The sequence below is a fragment of the Gymnodraco acuticeps genome, unplaced genomic scaffold, assembly GCF_902827175.1.
Source record: "Gymnodraco acuticeps unplaced genomic scaffold, fGymAcu1.1, whole genome shotgun sequence".
Lineage (NCBI taxonomy): Eukaryota > Metazoa > Chordata > Actinopteri > Perciformes > Bathydraconidae > Gymnodraco > Gymnodraco acuticeps.
In genome coordinates, this window is record NW_022991063.1 from 184,484 (window position 1) to 202,156 (window position 17,673).

A 17,673-nucleotide genomic window follows, 5' to 3' on the forward strand; every position below is an offset into this window, starting at 1 on the left:
CCCCCTCCAGGATCCTTGCGAGAGTAAAAAGCTGATCCGTCGTTCCACGACCAGGACGGAATCCGCATTGTTCCTCCTCAATCTGAGGTTCGACAATCGGCCTGACCCTCCTTTCTAGTACCTTAGAGTAAACTTTCCCGGGGAGGCTGAGTAGTGTGATGCCTCTGTAATTGGCACACACCCTCTGATCCCCCTTTTTAAAAAGGGGAACCACCACCCCGGTCTGCCACTCCTTAGGTACTGTTTCCGACTTCCACGCAATGTTGATGAGACGTGTCAACCATGACAGTCCCTCAACACCCAGAGCCTTCAGCATTTCCGGGCGGATCTCATCCACCCCCGGGGCTTTGCCACTGTGGAGTTGTTTGACGACCTCAATGACCTCCCCCCGGGAGATTGGTGTTGATCCCCCGTCATACTCCAGCTCTGCCTCTAACATAGAGGGTGGAGTTGTCGGGTTCAGGAGTTCCTCAAAGTGTTCCTTCCAACGCCCTAACACTCCATCAGTTGAGGTCAACAACGTCCCATCCTTACTGTACACAGCTTGGATGGTTCCCTGCTTCCCCCTCCTGAGGTGTCGGACAGTTTTCCAGAACAACTTTGGTGCCGCCCGAAAGTCCTTCTCCATGTCTTCTCCGAACTTCTCCCACACCCGCTGCTTTGCCTCGGCCAAGGATGAGGCTGCTGCCCTTCGGGCCTGTCGGTACCTTGCAACTGCCTCGGGAGTCCCCCGGGATAACAAATCCCTGAAGGCCTCCTTCTTCAGTCGGACGGCTTCCCTGACCACCGGTGTCCACCAGGAGGTTCGAGGGTTACCGCCCCCTTGAGGCACCTAGGACCTTGAGACCACAGCTCCCCGCCGCGGCTTCGGCAATAGAGGCTTTGAACACCGACCACTCTGGTTCAATGTCCCCCAACCTCCACAGGAATGCCCGAAAAGCTCCGCCGGAGGTGTGAGTTGAAGGCCTCCTGAACTTGGGCCTCCTCCAGACGTTCCCAGTTCACCCGAACTACACTGTTTGGGCTTACCAGGTCTATCCAGAGGCTTCCCCCCCGCCACTCGACCCAACTCACCACCAGATGGTGATCAGTTGACAAAAACATACGGCCTCAGGTCCGATGATACGATAACGAAATCGATCATGGAACTTCTGCCTAGGTGCTCTGGTACCATGTACACTTATGAGCATCCTTATGTTCAAACATGGTGTTTGTTATGGCCAATCCATGACTAACAAAGAAGTCCATTAACAATCCACCACTCCGGTTCAGATCAGGGGGGCCGTTCCTCCCAATCACGCCCCTCCAAGTGTCTCCATCATTGCCCACATGTGCGTTGAAGTCTCCCAGCAAGATTAAAGAGTCCCCTTCAGGAGCCCCATACAGAACTCTTTCCAGGGTCTCCAAGAAGGCCGTATACTCTGAACTGCTGTTGGGTGCATAAGCACACACAACAGTCAGAGTTTTTCCCCCCCCCCATAACCCGCAGGCGTAGGGAGGCGACCCTCTCGTCCACTGGGGTAAACTCCAACAACGAAGCACCCAACCGGGGACTTGTGAGTATCCCCACACCCGCCCGGCGCCTCACACCTTGAGCAACTCCAGAGAAGAATAGAGTCCAACCCCTATCCAGAAGTAAGGTTCCAGAGCCGACGCTGTGCGTAGAGGTGAGCCCAACCAGATCCAACTGGTAACGCTCCACCTCCCGCACAAGCTCCGGCTCCTTCCCCCCCAGAGAGGTGACGTTCCACGTCCCCTAAGCCAGCTTCTGTCGCCCGGGTCTGGTCTGTCGAGACCCTCCCGCTTTCACTGCCACCCTTCTGGCAGCGCACCCGACCCCATCGATGTTCCCGTAGGTGGTGGGCCCCGCGGGACGGAGAAGCGGAGGTTGTTGCCCACGTTGCCTTTTCGGGTTGGGCCTGGCCGGGCTCCATGGCAAGCCCGGCCACCAGACGCTCGCCGACGAGTCCTCCTTCTGGGCCTGGCTCCAGAAGGGGACCCCGGGCTTCCTCCGGGCCGGGTATCCTCACTTCTTGTTTTTCTTTCATGAGGTCTTTTGAACCAATCTTAGTCTGGGCCCCTTGCCTGAGACCAATTTGCCATGGGAGACCCTACCAGGAACACACAGGTTCCAGACAACACAGCCCCCAGTTTCATCAGAGCACACAAACCTCTCTACCACGGTAAGGTGCTGGTTCTTCAGAGAGGCAAACAAAGAAATGTTGACATTTAAAAGCTGTAAATAATACAATTATAATTGGTTCAGTTTCACATTGTGATGGCTAACCGAGACACTAGAATGGGACCTGACCTAATGTTATTGGTGCTTTTCAGAGTCAAAATGTCTGAATGAAGGCAAAATAAAAGCTATGCACAAACCAGTCTAAATAATTACTTAAATATATCAGAATCAGAATCAGAAAACCTTTATTCCTCCCACAGAGGGGAAATGTGCATTTGTTACAGCAAGAAAAGAGCCAAAGACAGCTTAATATTAACTATAGGAAGCATGCATACAAACATATTAAAGATAAAAAAAATGAAAAAATATTACACAATTTAGAAAATACACATCTTGTAACAGTTTCGAAGATATAGCAGCTATATGTTGCAGAGCTATTAACGGCATATATATATATATATATATATATATATATATATATATAATATAAATATATATATATATTGCACATAATTGGTATTTCACAACAAGGGGTGTTATGGCATAGTCACATAGTGTTGTTGTGTGTGTGGGGGTCTACCAGGGGCCGTGGTGGTTATATAGTATGACCGCTGCAGGAAGGAAGGACCTGCGGTATCTCTCCGTGAGACACCACGGGTGGGGGGATAATAAAGAGGCATTCAGTCTTTATCCGGTTAATTATGGGCTGCAAAAACTAAAGGTGGAAGAACTACTCAGATTATTTGCTGATGATTTCCAAATGGTACTTAAGTAAAAGTACAAAAGTATTAGCATCAAAAAAACTTTGAGTAGCCTACCAACAGTAAAAGTACGTGTTATGCAGACTGGTCCATTTAAGCACCAAATATTTGAAATGATTGTATCATAATTATTGATGCATTAATGTGCTCATTATTCCACTTGGTAAAAGTGGGGTTAATTTGAATTACTTTAAATACTACTGTGTAGCTTAACCTATAATAATATATAATAATGGAATAATTTATATATATTTTGTATTAAATATCTAAAGCAAAAGTAGCAAGTAACTAAATCTGTAAAATAAATGTAGTGGAGTACAACATGATTTGACTACAAAATATAGTGGAGTAAAAAAGTAGTATAATATGGAAATACTCACGTAAAGTACAAGTCTCTAGATGTTTTACTTAACTACAGTACTTTTACTTTTACAGTACAGGTATATATTCCACCACTGAAAAAAACCAAATAATAGACCTTATTTGAGTTTTTCAGGCGGAAGGGGGCCGATCTGATTGGATCTCATTGGATCAGGTGTGTAGGCTGCTTCTCTTCGACCCGCGCTGCAGACACTTGAGAGTGCAGCCCCAAACCCCTAGAACGGTAAGATTACAAGTATTTTATACATTTAAGTTTACTTAAACAACATTTTCAGTAGGTTAATAACAGCTACTTTTTAAACTCTATGCTATTATATTAACAGTCGCTTCTGTTGTCGTCACCACACAGTGTCGCGTGTTCATTTAATTAACACGTTTTGGTTTGATGGAATATGGAAATAATATATTTAACGTTTAAATGCGTTTTTAATCACAAGTCACGGTTTACAGGTGTTATGCAACGCCATGATGACGTGAAAACCTTTTTTGTGTCCCTATTAGCATTTTCAATCAGTTTTTGTGTTTTCACGTAGGCCTACATAACCTTTAGCTAGCTTACCTAGCTACCCCATGGATGTAAAGAGAACTCGGTATCCTGGAGCTACATCCGGGTCTTTACCATACTGTCTAAAGCAGTGGCGGCTGCTGGAAATTATTTTAGGTCGGGCTATTGTAATGGTACGGAGCCCCCCTGGTGACATTGGTGAGAAAAATATTAATACATGGCCACGTATTAATAATGCTTGGCCACAAATTAGTTATTATGTTCCCACGCATTAGTAATTCGTGGGAACACAATAATTATTACGCAATAACTAAATCCAGATAGTCCAGATAATTATAATGATATCCTGCAATCCCTTGCAGTTAAGCACAGTGTCATCCTTAGCAAAAGGCACTTGATTCGGCTGCTGAAAATGCACGGTTTGAAACGTAGTTGAGTAAAGTTAGAACGATATTGGCAGATTCGGATTTCACAGATCAATAACTCATGAACAAAACGTTATTCAGACACAAATGACGTCTCCTAAGTACCGTGGTAAGGTTGACAACGAACTACAATCACATGTTGATAAAAAAAAGCCAATATGCGCCGTCCTCGCTCCGAGCTGGACACATTATATTAACCAAAATAATTCAAAAGCACATTCTTCCAAACTCTCTGCTGTAGTATGAGCAACAGAAGACTATTGATGTGTGTAATGAGTTTGGTAGTAATATACTGTAGAATAGTGAAGTGATGGAATATTATTATATTCTCTTTTTTCGGAGTTGCACTTTGCAGACGGTCCCTGAGCACTCGTTTCTTCTGACCAGTGTAATGTGTCCAGCTCGGAGGACGGCGCGTATTGACTTTTTTTGATCAAAATGTGATTGTAGTTCGTTGTCAACCTTACCACGGTACTTGGGAGACGTCATTTGTGTCCGAACAACGTTTTGTTCATGAGTTATTGATCCGTGAAATCTGAATCTGCCAATATCGTTCCAACTTTACTCGACTTGTTGTCACTCAGTCATCAGTTTCTATAGACTATCTGGATTTAGTTATTGCGTAATAATTATTGTGTTCCCACGCATTACTAATGCGTGGGAACGTAATAACTAATTCGTGGCCACACATTATTAATTCGTGACCACGCATTATTAATACGTGGCCACGTATTAATATTTTTCTCACCAATGTCACCAGGGGGGCTCCGTAGAATGGTGAATAAACCACATGGGGAAAATGTTGAGAAATGACCCCTTAAATTATGACTTCTGGTGATGTTAGAGATATGAGAAGACTGATCAATAATCATAATCATGATCATAATCTTCCAATACTTCCAAATACCTTGTCCTGGACATAGTTTCTACAGTAAACTGTGCAACAGTACAGTAGGCCCACACAAACTGCAGAACACCGGTTCTTTGGCAACACTCAAATGATTTAATTCCCATCCCATTTCCCAGGATTGGAGTACACTTAAGACATCAACACTTTAGAAAAACTTGTTTTGTGTTATGTATCTGAGAAAAAGAGGTGAAGACACATTATGTAACACATTGATTTGGCTAGCTCGGGTATTGATGGTACATATTGTATAGTGTTTTATTACAATTCTTATACTGGGAAAATATAGTAACACATTTAAAACATGTAGATTATGCTAAATAATCGATAACATTACATTTTTATAAAGATATTGACTGAAAAAAATTATATTTTAAGAATAATTTGAGAGCCCTTGGATATTTTAAAGATTATTTTGAAACCACTTTTTTTACAACTTTTATTTACATTTTTCTGAAGAAATTTTCTGATCCATATTTTGGGCATGAGTCATTAGAAATGTCATAGGTGGGACACAAAATGTCCTCCAATTCTGGTGTGACCCATATATACTACAGGGTGTCCGCGGGGTCTTAAAAAGTATTACAAGTTGATAAATCAATTTAGCGAAAATGAAGGCTATTAAAAAGTATTAAACGGCAAGGTATTACATTTTGTAGCTTGTTTTCAATAAGTATATAAATGGTCCAAAGAGGTTGTATTCTACAGTCTGCCTGAATGTAATCATTGCGTAGGTGTGTAGTGTGATTCTGTGTAGTTTATTTATGGCATCCCGTTGGGTTTGACGTCATCTGAACAGGACATCGCACGCTCACTGCTCGCTAGCGCGTGAAGGCCCGTTTATGCCGGTTGTTAAACAGCATCGTTATGGGGAAATGCAAGTCTGCGTCCAACTGGTTGGAAGATAAGGAGGAAGGACAATCAATACTGTATAGTCAATGTGAGGTAAAGTGTGTCGCCAAGGTTAGAACTCAAAGTGGTGATGAGGTCTTAAAATGTATTGAAAGGGTCTTAAAAAAGGTCTTAAAAGGTCTTACATTTGACTTCAGGATTCCTGCATATACCCTGTACAAACACTTAATCTTCGATTAGGATGGAGTTGTATCCAGACATTGAAGTATTTAAGAACAGAGTGAACAGAACTTACTTTAGACTGATGGAAAAAGGGTGCAAAAAGTCAAATATGAAATGGTAATAAATCTGTTATGCCTTCCCAACCACCAGTCCTGTGAACAGACACTGAAGCCATGGATACCTTTGTAATGCAGAGTCAAGCCAGGCAGCTGCTACACAACAAGTTTGTGTTGGTTCTTGGAGGCTCAGGTAAGAGACATGAACAGACACAGTCTTTGCCAGACACTGAATCTTATAGGAAAACTGCTTCACACCTTCTACACCCTTTTAAATCCCTCACTGCTCTGTCCCTTTTCAAGTTGTTGTCCTTTAAGGTTTTTCAGATACTTTACTGTATGTGAGTAAAACCTGTTGCATGTGTCTTTTGATTTCAGTGCAGCGCTCAATGTACAAAGACCTGGTTCTGCTGCTTCAGAGGGATAAGTTCTTAACTCTGCCTCAGCTCAAGTCCAAAGTAAATCTTTCCACTCACATGAAACTGCACTTACATGAGTAGTCATACTTCACAGCCTGCTGTCTTTTGTCTGACATCCATTCCTCATTGTGTCTTCATCAATTAGAAACAAATTATCTTTTTTTTCAAGATTCAAGGCTTCATTGTCATGTGCACAGTAGCTACAGTGTAGATATAGCAATGACAAACTGAAGTCACAGGCTCCTCCAACAGTGCAACATGGACATATATACACAAAGAGACAATGGCTGCCGGAACAAACAATAACATCAAGGGTAAGGCCTCCACTCAGATTAGCTATCATTATGAGGTAGAAAGTTAACAATATAAATGAAATCTGTTCATACTATTTTTTTCTTCTTTCTAAATAGACTACTTAAAGGTCCCATGTCATGGCCATTTCTACTGATCATCATTCCATAGTTGAGGTCTACTAGAATAGATTTACATTGTTCAATGTTCCAAACTCACATTGGTTTCTCATACAGCATCTCTGTATAGTATGTGTATTCACTCTCTGTCCTAAACGGCTTGTTGGAGCTCCTGCCCCCCCCTCCCTCTCCCTGTGAGCCCACTGTGCTCTGATGTGTGTTTATGTGTGACAATGGCATTTGTTAGCCACCAAAACATTACACCAGTAATGACAAACAGATGATAATGCTGCGTGGGGTCTGGGTGCCGTGTTGGCGGGACGTTGCAGGGCTCGCTGCTCTGCCCTTTGAGGCTCGAGGAGCGGACAGTGTGAGCTGGATTACTGGTGTCGTTTCCTGGTTGCTGCGTGGGGTCTGCGAGACAGCGAGACACCGCGGAACTCAGCCTGAGCTCACACATACACTCACAGCCTGGCAGAGTGTGGCGAACTGAGTGGAGATCCACGGAGCCGAGGCTGAGTGAGTGTGTGTGAGGAGCTCCACGGATTGGTCCATTTGGTCGTCGTTACGTCACTGTGACCAGGAAGAAAACAATGGAAAAGAGAAATGTCCAACGAGGCGTTCTGGGGCAGCACAGACAGGTCTTTTCTGTGTTAGAGTTTTACTCCCTACAGGGTGCACTTTGAGGGTTTGTGACTCTGCAGACCGTTCACATGCAGAAAAACCTTCATAACACACAAGGGGACGGGTAATAACCGTAAAAGTATGACATGGGACCTTTGAAGTGTCTATTAACTCGGGAAATTCCCTCAATATATTCAAGTTGGGAGTTATCAGTAATCAGAATATTTAGTTTGACCCAGACGCGCTCACTGTACCACCATCAAGGTCCAGGTTCCGTTTTTTTGCACAATTATAAAGATGCAAAATACATGCAATAGGTTATAAAGCTACATTTCAATGCAGAGAGGAAGGTGTCCTCCTCTTTTCAACAAAGAAATTACGTTATTGATATTACTCCTCACACGTACAAATCTCAATGAACAAAGTTCAGATAGCACAGAAAATCTATACAGACAAAACACACAAGCAAGCATACATTGTAGTAAAGAAATGAGGTATTTTGAATTCCCTTTTTTGCATGGTTAAATATGAGTGAATGTCTTTTGATAAAATATGACGTGTGCTTGTGTCACGGAAGAACACTTCTCCTGTGCTGGCATTAAATGTGTCCTCTCTGTGCTGCAGGGGGAGTTTTCCTTCGAGCAGGACCGCCTGGTTGAGGGGGGTCGTCTGGGTCCCCTGACTAACGGCACTGGGTACAGAGAGGTCCGGCAATACCACTCCGACCACCACCTGCTGAGATTCTACTTCCTGACACGCATCTACTCCCCGTACATGGAGAGCATCCTGGAGGATCTGAGGGAAGGACTCAAACCTGATGTAGTGATCGTCAGCTCCTGTGTGTGGGACATCACCAGGTAATGCAGCTCCACTCTGTATTCTACTGATAAACTCTCGCTCAGTTAGTAAGGGGGTGCTTATATATGGACTCTGTCTTAATTAATAGAGGGTTCACATAAAAGACAACCTTATTATTAAAGCCAAATAAATTACCATGAAATAAAGAATTGCAGGTAAGCGTATTAGTTAGTCTAAACTTCCAAAACATGTTATAGTACTTTAAATGAAGATAGATATTACCAGCAAAAATGTGACTATTTGTATTTGCCAGTACCAACAGTAATACAACCTTATGCTACTTATCACCTGATTCAGCGTCCAACAGAAGTCAATGAGCGTTAAAGGGGCACCGAAGACTGCTCTTAAAACATTATCAGTGATTTCATCTCATGAATGTGATTAGGTGTACATCTTGCGTTTTAAATGAATGACTCTATTCAGATTATAATTGTTTTACATCTAACTGTATTACAATACCATTATAGCACACACCTATCCATAAGTACAATATTTTAGCCACCTCAATGGGTGCAATCCATCCAATTGTGACAACATGACAGAAAGGAGGGGTTTAATAGCATGGTGGACAAAACTCCTCCTCTTTTGAAGGTCCATTGTGTAGAATTCTGGAGATCCATTGGCAGAAAGGAGTTAGATATTTACCATTTTGTTTTCATGTGAAACTTAGAATCACTGTTTTTACCATGTTGTACCGCCATGTTTGCAGTGTAGTTCTGAACTGACAAACGGCTGGCTCTAGAGAGGGCTTGTTAAAAATGTTTACATTTCTGTCGAGGATACCATATGTTTTCTGTATATGATTAGGTGGTGCCACTAAATCTTACACTGCTCCTCTTTAATATTCACTATTGTGCATGAAAGATTGTATTTGTGTGTTAAACATCATTCTGCATGGTCAGAAAAAGTGACTTTATTAGATAAGTAGGCATGTTAAGTTTATTTGAATTGTTCTGGCAAAGCAAACTCCATATTGTATTGGTTTATAATTATATGATTGTAGAAAAAAATCATTGACAGTTATAAAACAGCAATGCGGATTAAAAATGAAATGAAGTATTACATAAGCTTTTACAATAACAGTTGAACATAATAAAGCGTTTCCTTTCACAACAAGAGGCAGAACATTTCACCCTCTTATTTTCCTTTTTATCAAACCTCTTCTTGCACACATTGTAGTCCAAGGACTCTCAGTCTGCTTCAGCCTCTTCTTAAGTCTCTTTTGCAGGGAAGTCTTAATCTACAAAATAAGAATAGACTTTTATTTTGTTACATACATGAACAGTGACTGTGTTCTCCATCACATATTACAATCTTGAGTGCAGAAATAGCCTCTCCACTCCTTTACTGTGGACAGGGACTATGAGTGCAGGGCTGTGGGTGAGATACAGCTCAGAGGATTCTGGAGATAGAAGCCACAGGAGGCAAGGCAAGGCAAGTTTATTTATATAGCACTTTTCAACACAAGGCAATTCAAAGTGCTTTACAAAAAATGAAAGAGATTAAGAAAATGGCATTTAAAATCAGTCATTAAAAAGAAAAGCTAATAAAATCAACATTAAAAGAAAAAATACATGGATTAAAGTTACAGTGCAGTCTAAGATGTGAATAGTTCAATTAAAAGCAGCGACAAAGAAGATTCTCCCCTCTGGGGATTTGGTCTGGAGTAGAGCAAAGTGAGAACAAAGAAATGTGTTCTTTAAAACCAATAGACTGTGCTGCTGGTGGTGGTGGTGGAGCAGTAAATGTAACTGATATAGAGTATCTTCAGATCAGGACTTCTCAGTCTGGTAGAGGCAGTGAGGCACGAGGTCAGCTGCCTCACTCTGTCATCCTCCTCTCAGTCCTCAGAACACACTGCACACACTGTCTGGGAATCAGCTCCTTCACCCGTAGAAGATTAGAACACATTTCAATAAAACAGTTTTTGTTGTTTTTAAAAAGTGTTTCGTGTGCATGAATTTGATTCTGGAGGCTTAAGAACAGCATCTTATAGAAACCAATACCTTCCAGTGACCTTGACTATGCTGCCTTAACTATAAAATATCTTGAGCACAGTGACCTCAAACATGACGGCTTACTCAGGAATGTTGGGTGGGAAATGTTGCCAAACTCTTCTATAACATGAGAAGATCGACCTTTATTGATCCCAATAGGGAAATCCAGCAGCAACAGAACAAGAGAGAAACACAGATGAGAATACACATAAGCAATAATAATAATAAAATATCACTAGGTAACATGGTAACACAATTATTTTTTTACAAGTGATAGAGGTTTTTAGGTCAACAGGGTCAAATCTGGTGTGCACATCTCTACCATTGCCATATACAGAGAAAATGCCCAAGCCTCATGAATATTATTCAATGAACAGGAAAACCAAGGACTGTGAAATGATGTTGCACCACCTGCTCCACCTGGGAAAAGAAAATGTTCCTCTTTTGCATAACAGAAACTGCCAGATGATCTTTACAAGTTGCAATTAACACAGCACATTAGGGAGGGAATACAGTCCATATCGTTGATAAAACAAGACATCTGCAATGGGAGCAGGCATAATTGGGCACATCACAACTGTCCGTTACTCATTTGACTCCAACCTTGTAGTCCTTTTCATTCATGAAAAAATTGATGACTTTAAAAAGAAATCCAGGAAATTTAAAAAAGTTCCCATAAAAGTGTATATTCATTTTAAGAAATGATATGCAGAATAAATATATCCATGTTGTTTAATAGCAGTAATCTCACCTCAAAGTCCCAGTTTCCTGGTGACGGATGTCAGTGCTCTCATTGACCCTTGATCCCCTCACTGGGGATTTTAAGAACTCTGCCACCAGCTGGTCGTCCAAAGTCTGGCTCACTATCTCCACTTTCTCATCAATGGCTGCTTGTTTCACTGTTGTTGGCACTAACCTGGGGCACAAAGTAATTAAGTTGGCCTACTCATAGGGTGACCAGGTGCCAGAAAGCCACAAGTGGGACAGAGAGTATGTTTGTGTGGGACAATGTGGGACATGTAAATGCAATGTCGACGCGTGAACGGCGGGGGGGGGGTCGGCTGGAGAGACACTATGGACGCTGGTGAACAACTGTCAGCGGGGGGTAGTGCTGCACGATTAATCGAAAAAAGATCGTGATCTCGATTCAGACACCTATGCGATCTCATTTCTAAATTAAAATTTCTCTATGACGTCATGCTGATTTTTTTTTTTTTTAAATTTTAAAATTATTTTGCTTCTGAATAATACCAACTTGCAATGTCAATCATACTTAAACGATGTAAAGCAAATATACTCTATACATTTAACATTAAAGTACCATGATCGCATGCAAATGGTAGTGTTCTGTCTGTCTCTCCTCCTCTCATGCAGTGTGAACGCTGCAGCCACTAGGGTTGCCAGTTTTTGCGGAAGGAATAAGCAACCAGGTCTATGAAAACAAGCGCAAAAGAACATGAGCACTTTAAACCTATATATGTCGGGTCGGCTATTTGAAAATAACCTATCTACAAGCTCACAACCGCAACAACCATTATTACTTACTACCAAGCAACTTTACAGAAAGATAAGCCCAATGTGGCTTATAATAAGTATACCTGGCAACACTCACTGACTGCAGGAGCCGGCAGTATGTTTACAGAAGCGTTAGCATTAGCACTGATTAGCAAAGAGTGACGAGAGCGACTAGTAGTAAATGAGTGACACAGAAATGAGTGACGAGGAGGTAGAGGACAATGACAACAACACCGATGAAAATCCCGGTGGCGACTCTGGCGAGAGTGAGAGGGAAGTTGTGCTTGTGCCGAAAAAAGGACCACATTCATCCAGTGTGTGGAACTGTCACTGTGGACAGGTGCTACTGCAAAGTTTACATTTTGTTATTATAAAGCTGCAAAAATTCTATTTTTTATGTTCAGCACTCAGGCAGCAGCAATATCTTTATTTTAGTTACTGTATGTTTTGTTACCAGAGAGACTTGAGTTTAAGTCAAGCACTTTGTTTAAAGCCACAGTAGTTGGCTGTCAAATTCATTTTAGTTACTCTATGTTTTTGCTACAAGAAACTGAGACTTGGATTTAAGTCAAGCACTTTGATGTTGATGGTGTCTGTTTAAAGCCACAATAGTTGGCTCCAGGTGCCACATTTTGAATGTAGTAATGTTTGTTCAGTATTCAGCAACTACAGACTAAAGACAAAGTTATGTTTTTGTTACAAGAGAGACAAATGTTGTCTGTTTAAATTCATTGTACTCACGTGACGTCTAAGAGTAAGAGTGCAATAAATATTTTCATTGAAACGATGAGAATCGTGTGAGAATCGTGATCTCAATTCTTATGGAGGAAAATCGTGATTCACATTTGAGCAAGAATCGTGCAGCACTAGCGGGGGGGGAAGTGACACTACGGACGCTCTTACATATAATAATACAGGGCAGTGACGGCCGTCAGCGAACCGAGCCGGCCTTTCTCCGCATCTGATTTGTCATGAATCAGATTTTCGAAAAAGCGGTTTAGCCAATCAAAATGAAATATGCGGGACATCGTCTCAATTTGAGGGATGCACCAAAAGTCGTGAAAATGCTGTGCAGTCCCGTGCAAAGCGGGACATCTGGTCACCCTACCTACTCAACGTTAATTATTTGCAGGTGGTGAATTTACAATTTTTTTGTTAGCGGTTGAAGAATTTAAAATGAAACCACTCAAAGAGGAACTGCCCAATCCTTTGCATACGAAAATAATTGGCTCATAGCTGGTGTGGTGGGGCCACTTTTGCTTAAAGGTCACATGTCATGGCCGTTTCCACTGATCATAATTCCATTGTTGAGGTATACTAAAATAGAAAAATACTGTGCAATGTTCTAAACTCACATTGGTTTCTCATACAGCATCTCTGTAAAGTATGTGTATTCACTCTCTGTCTTAAACGGCTCGTTGGAGCTCTTGCCCCCCCCCTCCCTGTGAGCCCAGTGTGCTCTGATTGGTCACCTCGGCCACTCTGTTCTGATTAGTCAACCACCAGAGAGGCTCCGCCCATGTCTAACAGTGCTTTTTTCGGCTCGCTCTGAGCGGAACATCAGGCGTCGGCACAGCCGTATATTTTATACGCTAACTAACCGAACTGTACCTACAACTGTTGTTATAGAAGAGTAAGTTATTTTTACCTGTAATAAACTACTACTGTTGGATGAAAAATCAAATCATGGTTTGCTATATATGAATGATATGTTATAGGAGCAAATAATTCAGGGAAGAAAGGCTACTAAGTATTTCCATCAAACTTTATTTTTAGAAATGTACAAAATGAACATGTGTAACTATACATATATATACACTGTATATCATCCATTCCTCCCCTTATAGGCGTTTTCAGCATCTTGCCTATCGCAGCTTTGCAAGCTGCTGCCGGGGCTTTTTAGGACGAGGCATCAGAGTGGTCATCCCGTGTGTGTGTTGTCCGCCAGATACGCCAGGAGTTTCCTGATCTGGCAGGACGAAATCAAATGCAAATCACAAAATATTAGAGAAACTTAGTTGTTTTAGATTCGTTAGTAGTAGTTGTGGTAGGAGTGTGTATCTATCTAATCTATTTATCTAATCAACACAGTTAGCTTGCCAGCTAATATGCCAACCTACGTTTGCTAGTTATTCAGTGTAATATGCCAACCTACCAGTGGTGTAGTGGGGATTTTTTTTACTGGGGGGACGCTATTTTAATTATTTTAATTTTAATCCCAAACAATGCCACACAAGTGTGCATGCGCGCAGTGCACTCACAAAACGAGCAGACAGGTCCACAGAAACTACCGCTATGCTTAGTCCTACTTTAGTCAGGCGCTCAACACACACACAAACTCAAAACCATGGACACACTGGCACATAAGTTACATAAACAATTTATAGGCCTAAATTGCATAAGCTACAGTATTGCAACTAATCTCTCTCTCTCTCTCTCTCTCTCTCTCTCTCTCTCTCTCTCTCTCTCTCTCTCTCTCTCTCTCTCTCTCCCTCCATCCATTCCCAAAGTTGTCCTGAAATTAACTTATTAAATAAACAAAACGAAAAATATAGCCTACTTATGCAAACAACATTGAATCTGAACTTGAAATTATTCTGATTAGGCCTAGCCTACATTGCAAATAAGCAGACAGCGCTGCTTTTCACACACACACACCTTGCGTTTTGAAGACTGATAAATCCGAAATGGATGAACAAACTTTGCAGCCCAGTTTCCCAGCTTTGCAGTCTATCCACGGGTATGCCTCTTGTTTCCTCCGCCACATCTCCTCCGTCCATTCCTCTGGGAAAGGTGAGCTTGAGCTAGCCAGGGGAACGTTGCTAGCGCAGCTAACGTTAACGTTAGTGCTAGCATCAGACCCGGCGCCAGAACAAATCTAAAGGGAGGGCATATGATTTTCATGGGAGGGCACACAAAACCGTCACGTGCTGCGGGCCTGCGGCACAATATATCAAACAGCAAGGCCAACAGCATTGCGCAAAGACGCACACTTATCGCAAATACATACACAAATAAAGGGCAACATAGAAACCACTTTGAAACATTGTGTGCGTCGCAGCACAAACACTGGTAAATCACGAGCAAGGCACACTGGTTAAGGATGGCAGCTTCCTCATCGTTGCACTCGGAGAGAAATAGACGGAGACAATGAACTGCTGTTAGTTCTATTATGGCATTGTGCATGTCGGGAGAGGTGTATGTTGCTGTGTGGGGAATGCTTTCCATTATTGTGGCCAACTCTGCATCGTTGTACTGCAGCGTATACTCAAACAGCGATAGGAAGAGCCCACTGCCTGACTCGGACATGCTGTGGAGTGAATCGTGGTCACCTCTGAGAGGGAGTTGGTTGACAGCTAAAAAAGCTATAATATCAACGACAGCTGACACGTAATAACGGCTCCGTGCCAGCTGATCTGCACCAAAGTACTAATTTCCTTATTTGTTTCCTCGCGTATCTGTCTCTCTCTCCACAAACTCTCACATGAAATGTGTTCTTTTGATGCGGCATGCATTAGCAGTCCTTTATCAGTCTATAATGCGTGTTTCCAGTGGCAAAAACCTTTGACAGTAAAAGCCGCATCAGATGAAGACGTATTTACTTTAAACTGTCTACAGGGGAAACAAAAGGCTGCGTCTGCTTTGAACGAATATTCAAGCCATGGTCTGTTGTTGTACCATGCAGCGGCAAAAGTGCGCTTCTTTCCTGAAAACAATCTCCCTGGATAACGATCCAGTTTCACCTGGTTGGGTTTATTAACCCCAAGATCATCTGGGGCTGTTGGTCTTTGAGCGGTTGCTGGCCCAATAGTACCTGTTGATGTGCTTCAAGGTAGCGTCTGTAGTGGAGGCACCGACACGGAGGAGGAGGAGAATGCTGGCGGGTGTGGTACGGGGTGTGGCAACGCAGGTGGTGATGGTAGGGGCACAAGGAGCTGTGCCTCGGAGGACAGCGTTGGGGGCGGCCGCCTTGATGAGTCAAGGCTTGGGCTCGCTAACTCAGCCCCGGGGTTTGCCGAGGTCAAGCTTGTGACATTAAGGCGTGCTGCTGCAACGGCAGGTGCAGGGTCGCCAGCAGCTGCATCGGCTGCAGTTCTTTCATCGATATTTCGTTTTAATAAATCCTTAGACCTTTTAAGACAATTTCTGATGTCCATTTTGTAATTCAAACAGAAATGGGAGTCTACTGAATGCACAATAAACAAATCCAGAATAGGCGGCAAAGTGTGACGCTGTGATTGGTCTAAATGTCGACGAATCACAAATCACAACAGACACATGAATTTATTTGACGTAGCCTGCGATTTGTTTTTAGTTACTATCTGACATCACATACATCGTAGCATAACAATGTTCACCGTTTATTTATAATTAAAAAAAAAAAAATATATATATATTATTTTTTTAAAGTTTTAAATAATAGAAAACGTGTTTATTGGGGGAGGGCAGGAATATCAAATGGAAGGGCCTGGCCCTCCCACAGCGCCGGGCATGGCTAGCATTATCCACGTCTTTAGGCGGCTCTTCTGGTGATGTAGTGCTAGTAGCAAATTCACTTGTAGCTTCGGTGCTGCTAGCCTCTTTCTTCTTGTGAATTATATTCTTTTTAGAAAAGAAGTCAAGTAAAAAATGTTTGCCTGCCATTATAGAGCTTGTTCGTTAGAGTTCTTGAGGGAAAGAGCTGCCGCAAAATCGCACACCCCCAGCTTGCGATTTTCGAGCTCTGGGCGTGGCTACTGGGTGCTTCTACGACACAGCACCCAGGAAGTAAACAATGGACAATGACGTTTCACCAACAAGGCGTTTTGGGGAGGTATTTTCTGTGTTAGAGTTTGACTCCCTACAGCAGGGGTGCCCAACCAGTCGATCGCGATCGACCGGTCGATCGCGGGGAGATTCCCAGTCGATCGCGAGATGTGTCTAAAAATAGAACAACAATATTCTGTTTTATCGTTAATGTCCTATAACATAATCTTCCTGTGCCAGAATAATGCACTTGAACGCATCAAAGCTTTGTGATTGGCCGGCGTGACTGTGTCGGGGCGCGGCTGGTGGGCAGTGCACTAGTTCGCTAATGTTGTCCGTGTCAACAGGAGTGACAGTCCGCACACAAGCAAAACATATATAATTTTCACTCCGAGTGGGAGGATGATTATGTTTGTATCTATTCCAATTCAAAGTCCATCTGTCTCATCTGCAATGCGAGCGTGGCTTTATCGAAGAAGGGTAATTTAGGAGCGGCATTTCAAAATAGTGCACAAACGCTACGAGACGGAATTCCTTCCTAATTCTGCCCTACGCTCCAAAAGGGGAGGGGCCTGAAAGGACAGCTAAATGCACAGCAGTCCATTTTCACCAGGCCCAACAACAAGAGCAAGGCTGCTACCAGAGCATCTTATCGTGTCAGTCACGTTCTTGCGAAACACATGAAGTCTTTCAAAGATGGCGAAGTTGTGAAAGAAGCTTTCCTGGAGGCTGCCGATGCGTAATAAAAATAACAGTAGCATTTCAACAGGTTTTTGATATGATAAAAACTCAAGTTAGATACCGTTATTAATC

General features: G+C 42.6%; 1 protein-coding gene across 1 annotated transcript in view; it reads left to right on the top strand.

The window, feature by feature from the left end:
* Positions 1-3,458: 3,458 nt before the first annotated feature.
* LOC117559919 (PC-esterase domain-containing protein 1A-like) overlaps positions 3,459-17,673 on the top strand; it is an 83,141-nt gene continuing 68,926 nt past the window's right edge. Inside the window, exons 1-4 of the mRNA XM_034236642.1 lie at positions 3,459-3,547; positions 6,386-6,484; positions 6,670-6,749; positions 8,369-8,601. Coding sequence (XP_034092533.1) covers positions 6,409-6,484; positions 6,670-6,749; positions 8,369-8,601 — 389 coding nt within the window. The 5' untranslated portion in view covers positions 3,459-3,547; positions 6,386-6,408. The remainder of the gene's footprint in view (positions 3,548-6,385; positions 6,485-6,669; positions 6,750-8,368; positions 8,602-17,673) is intronic.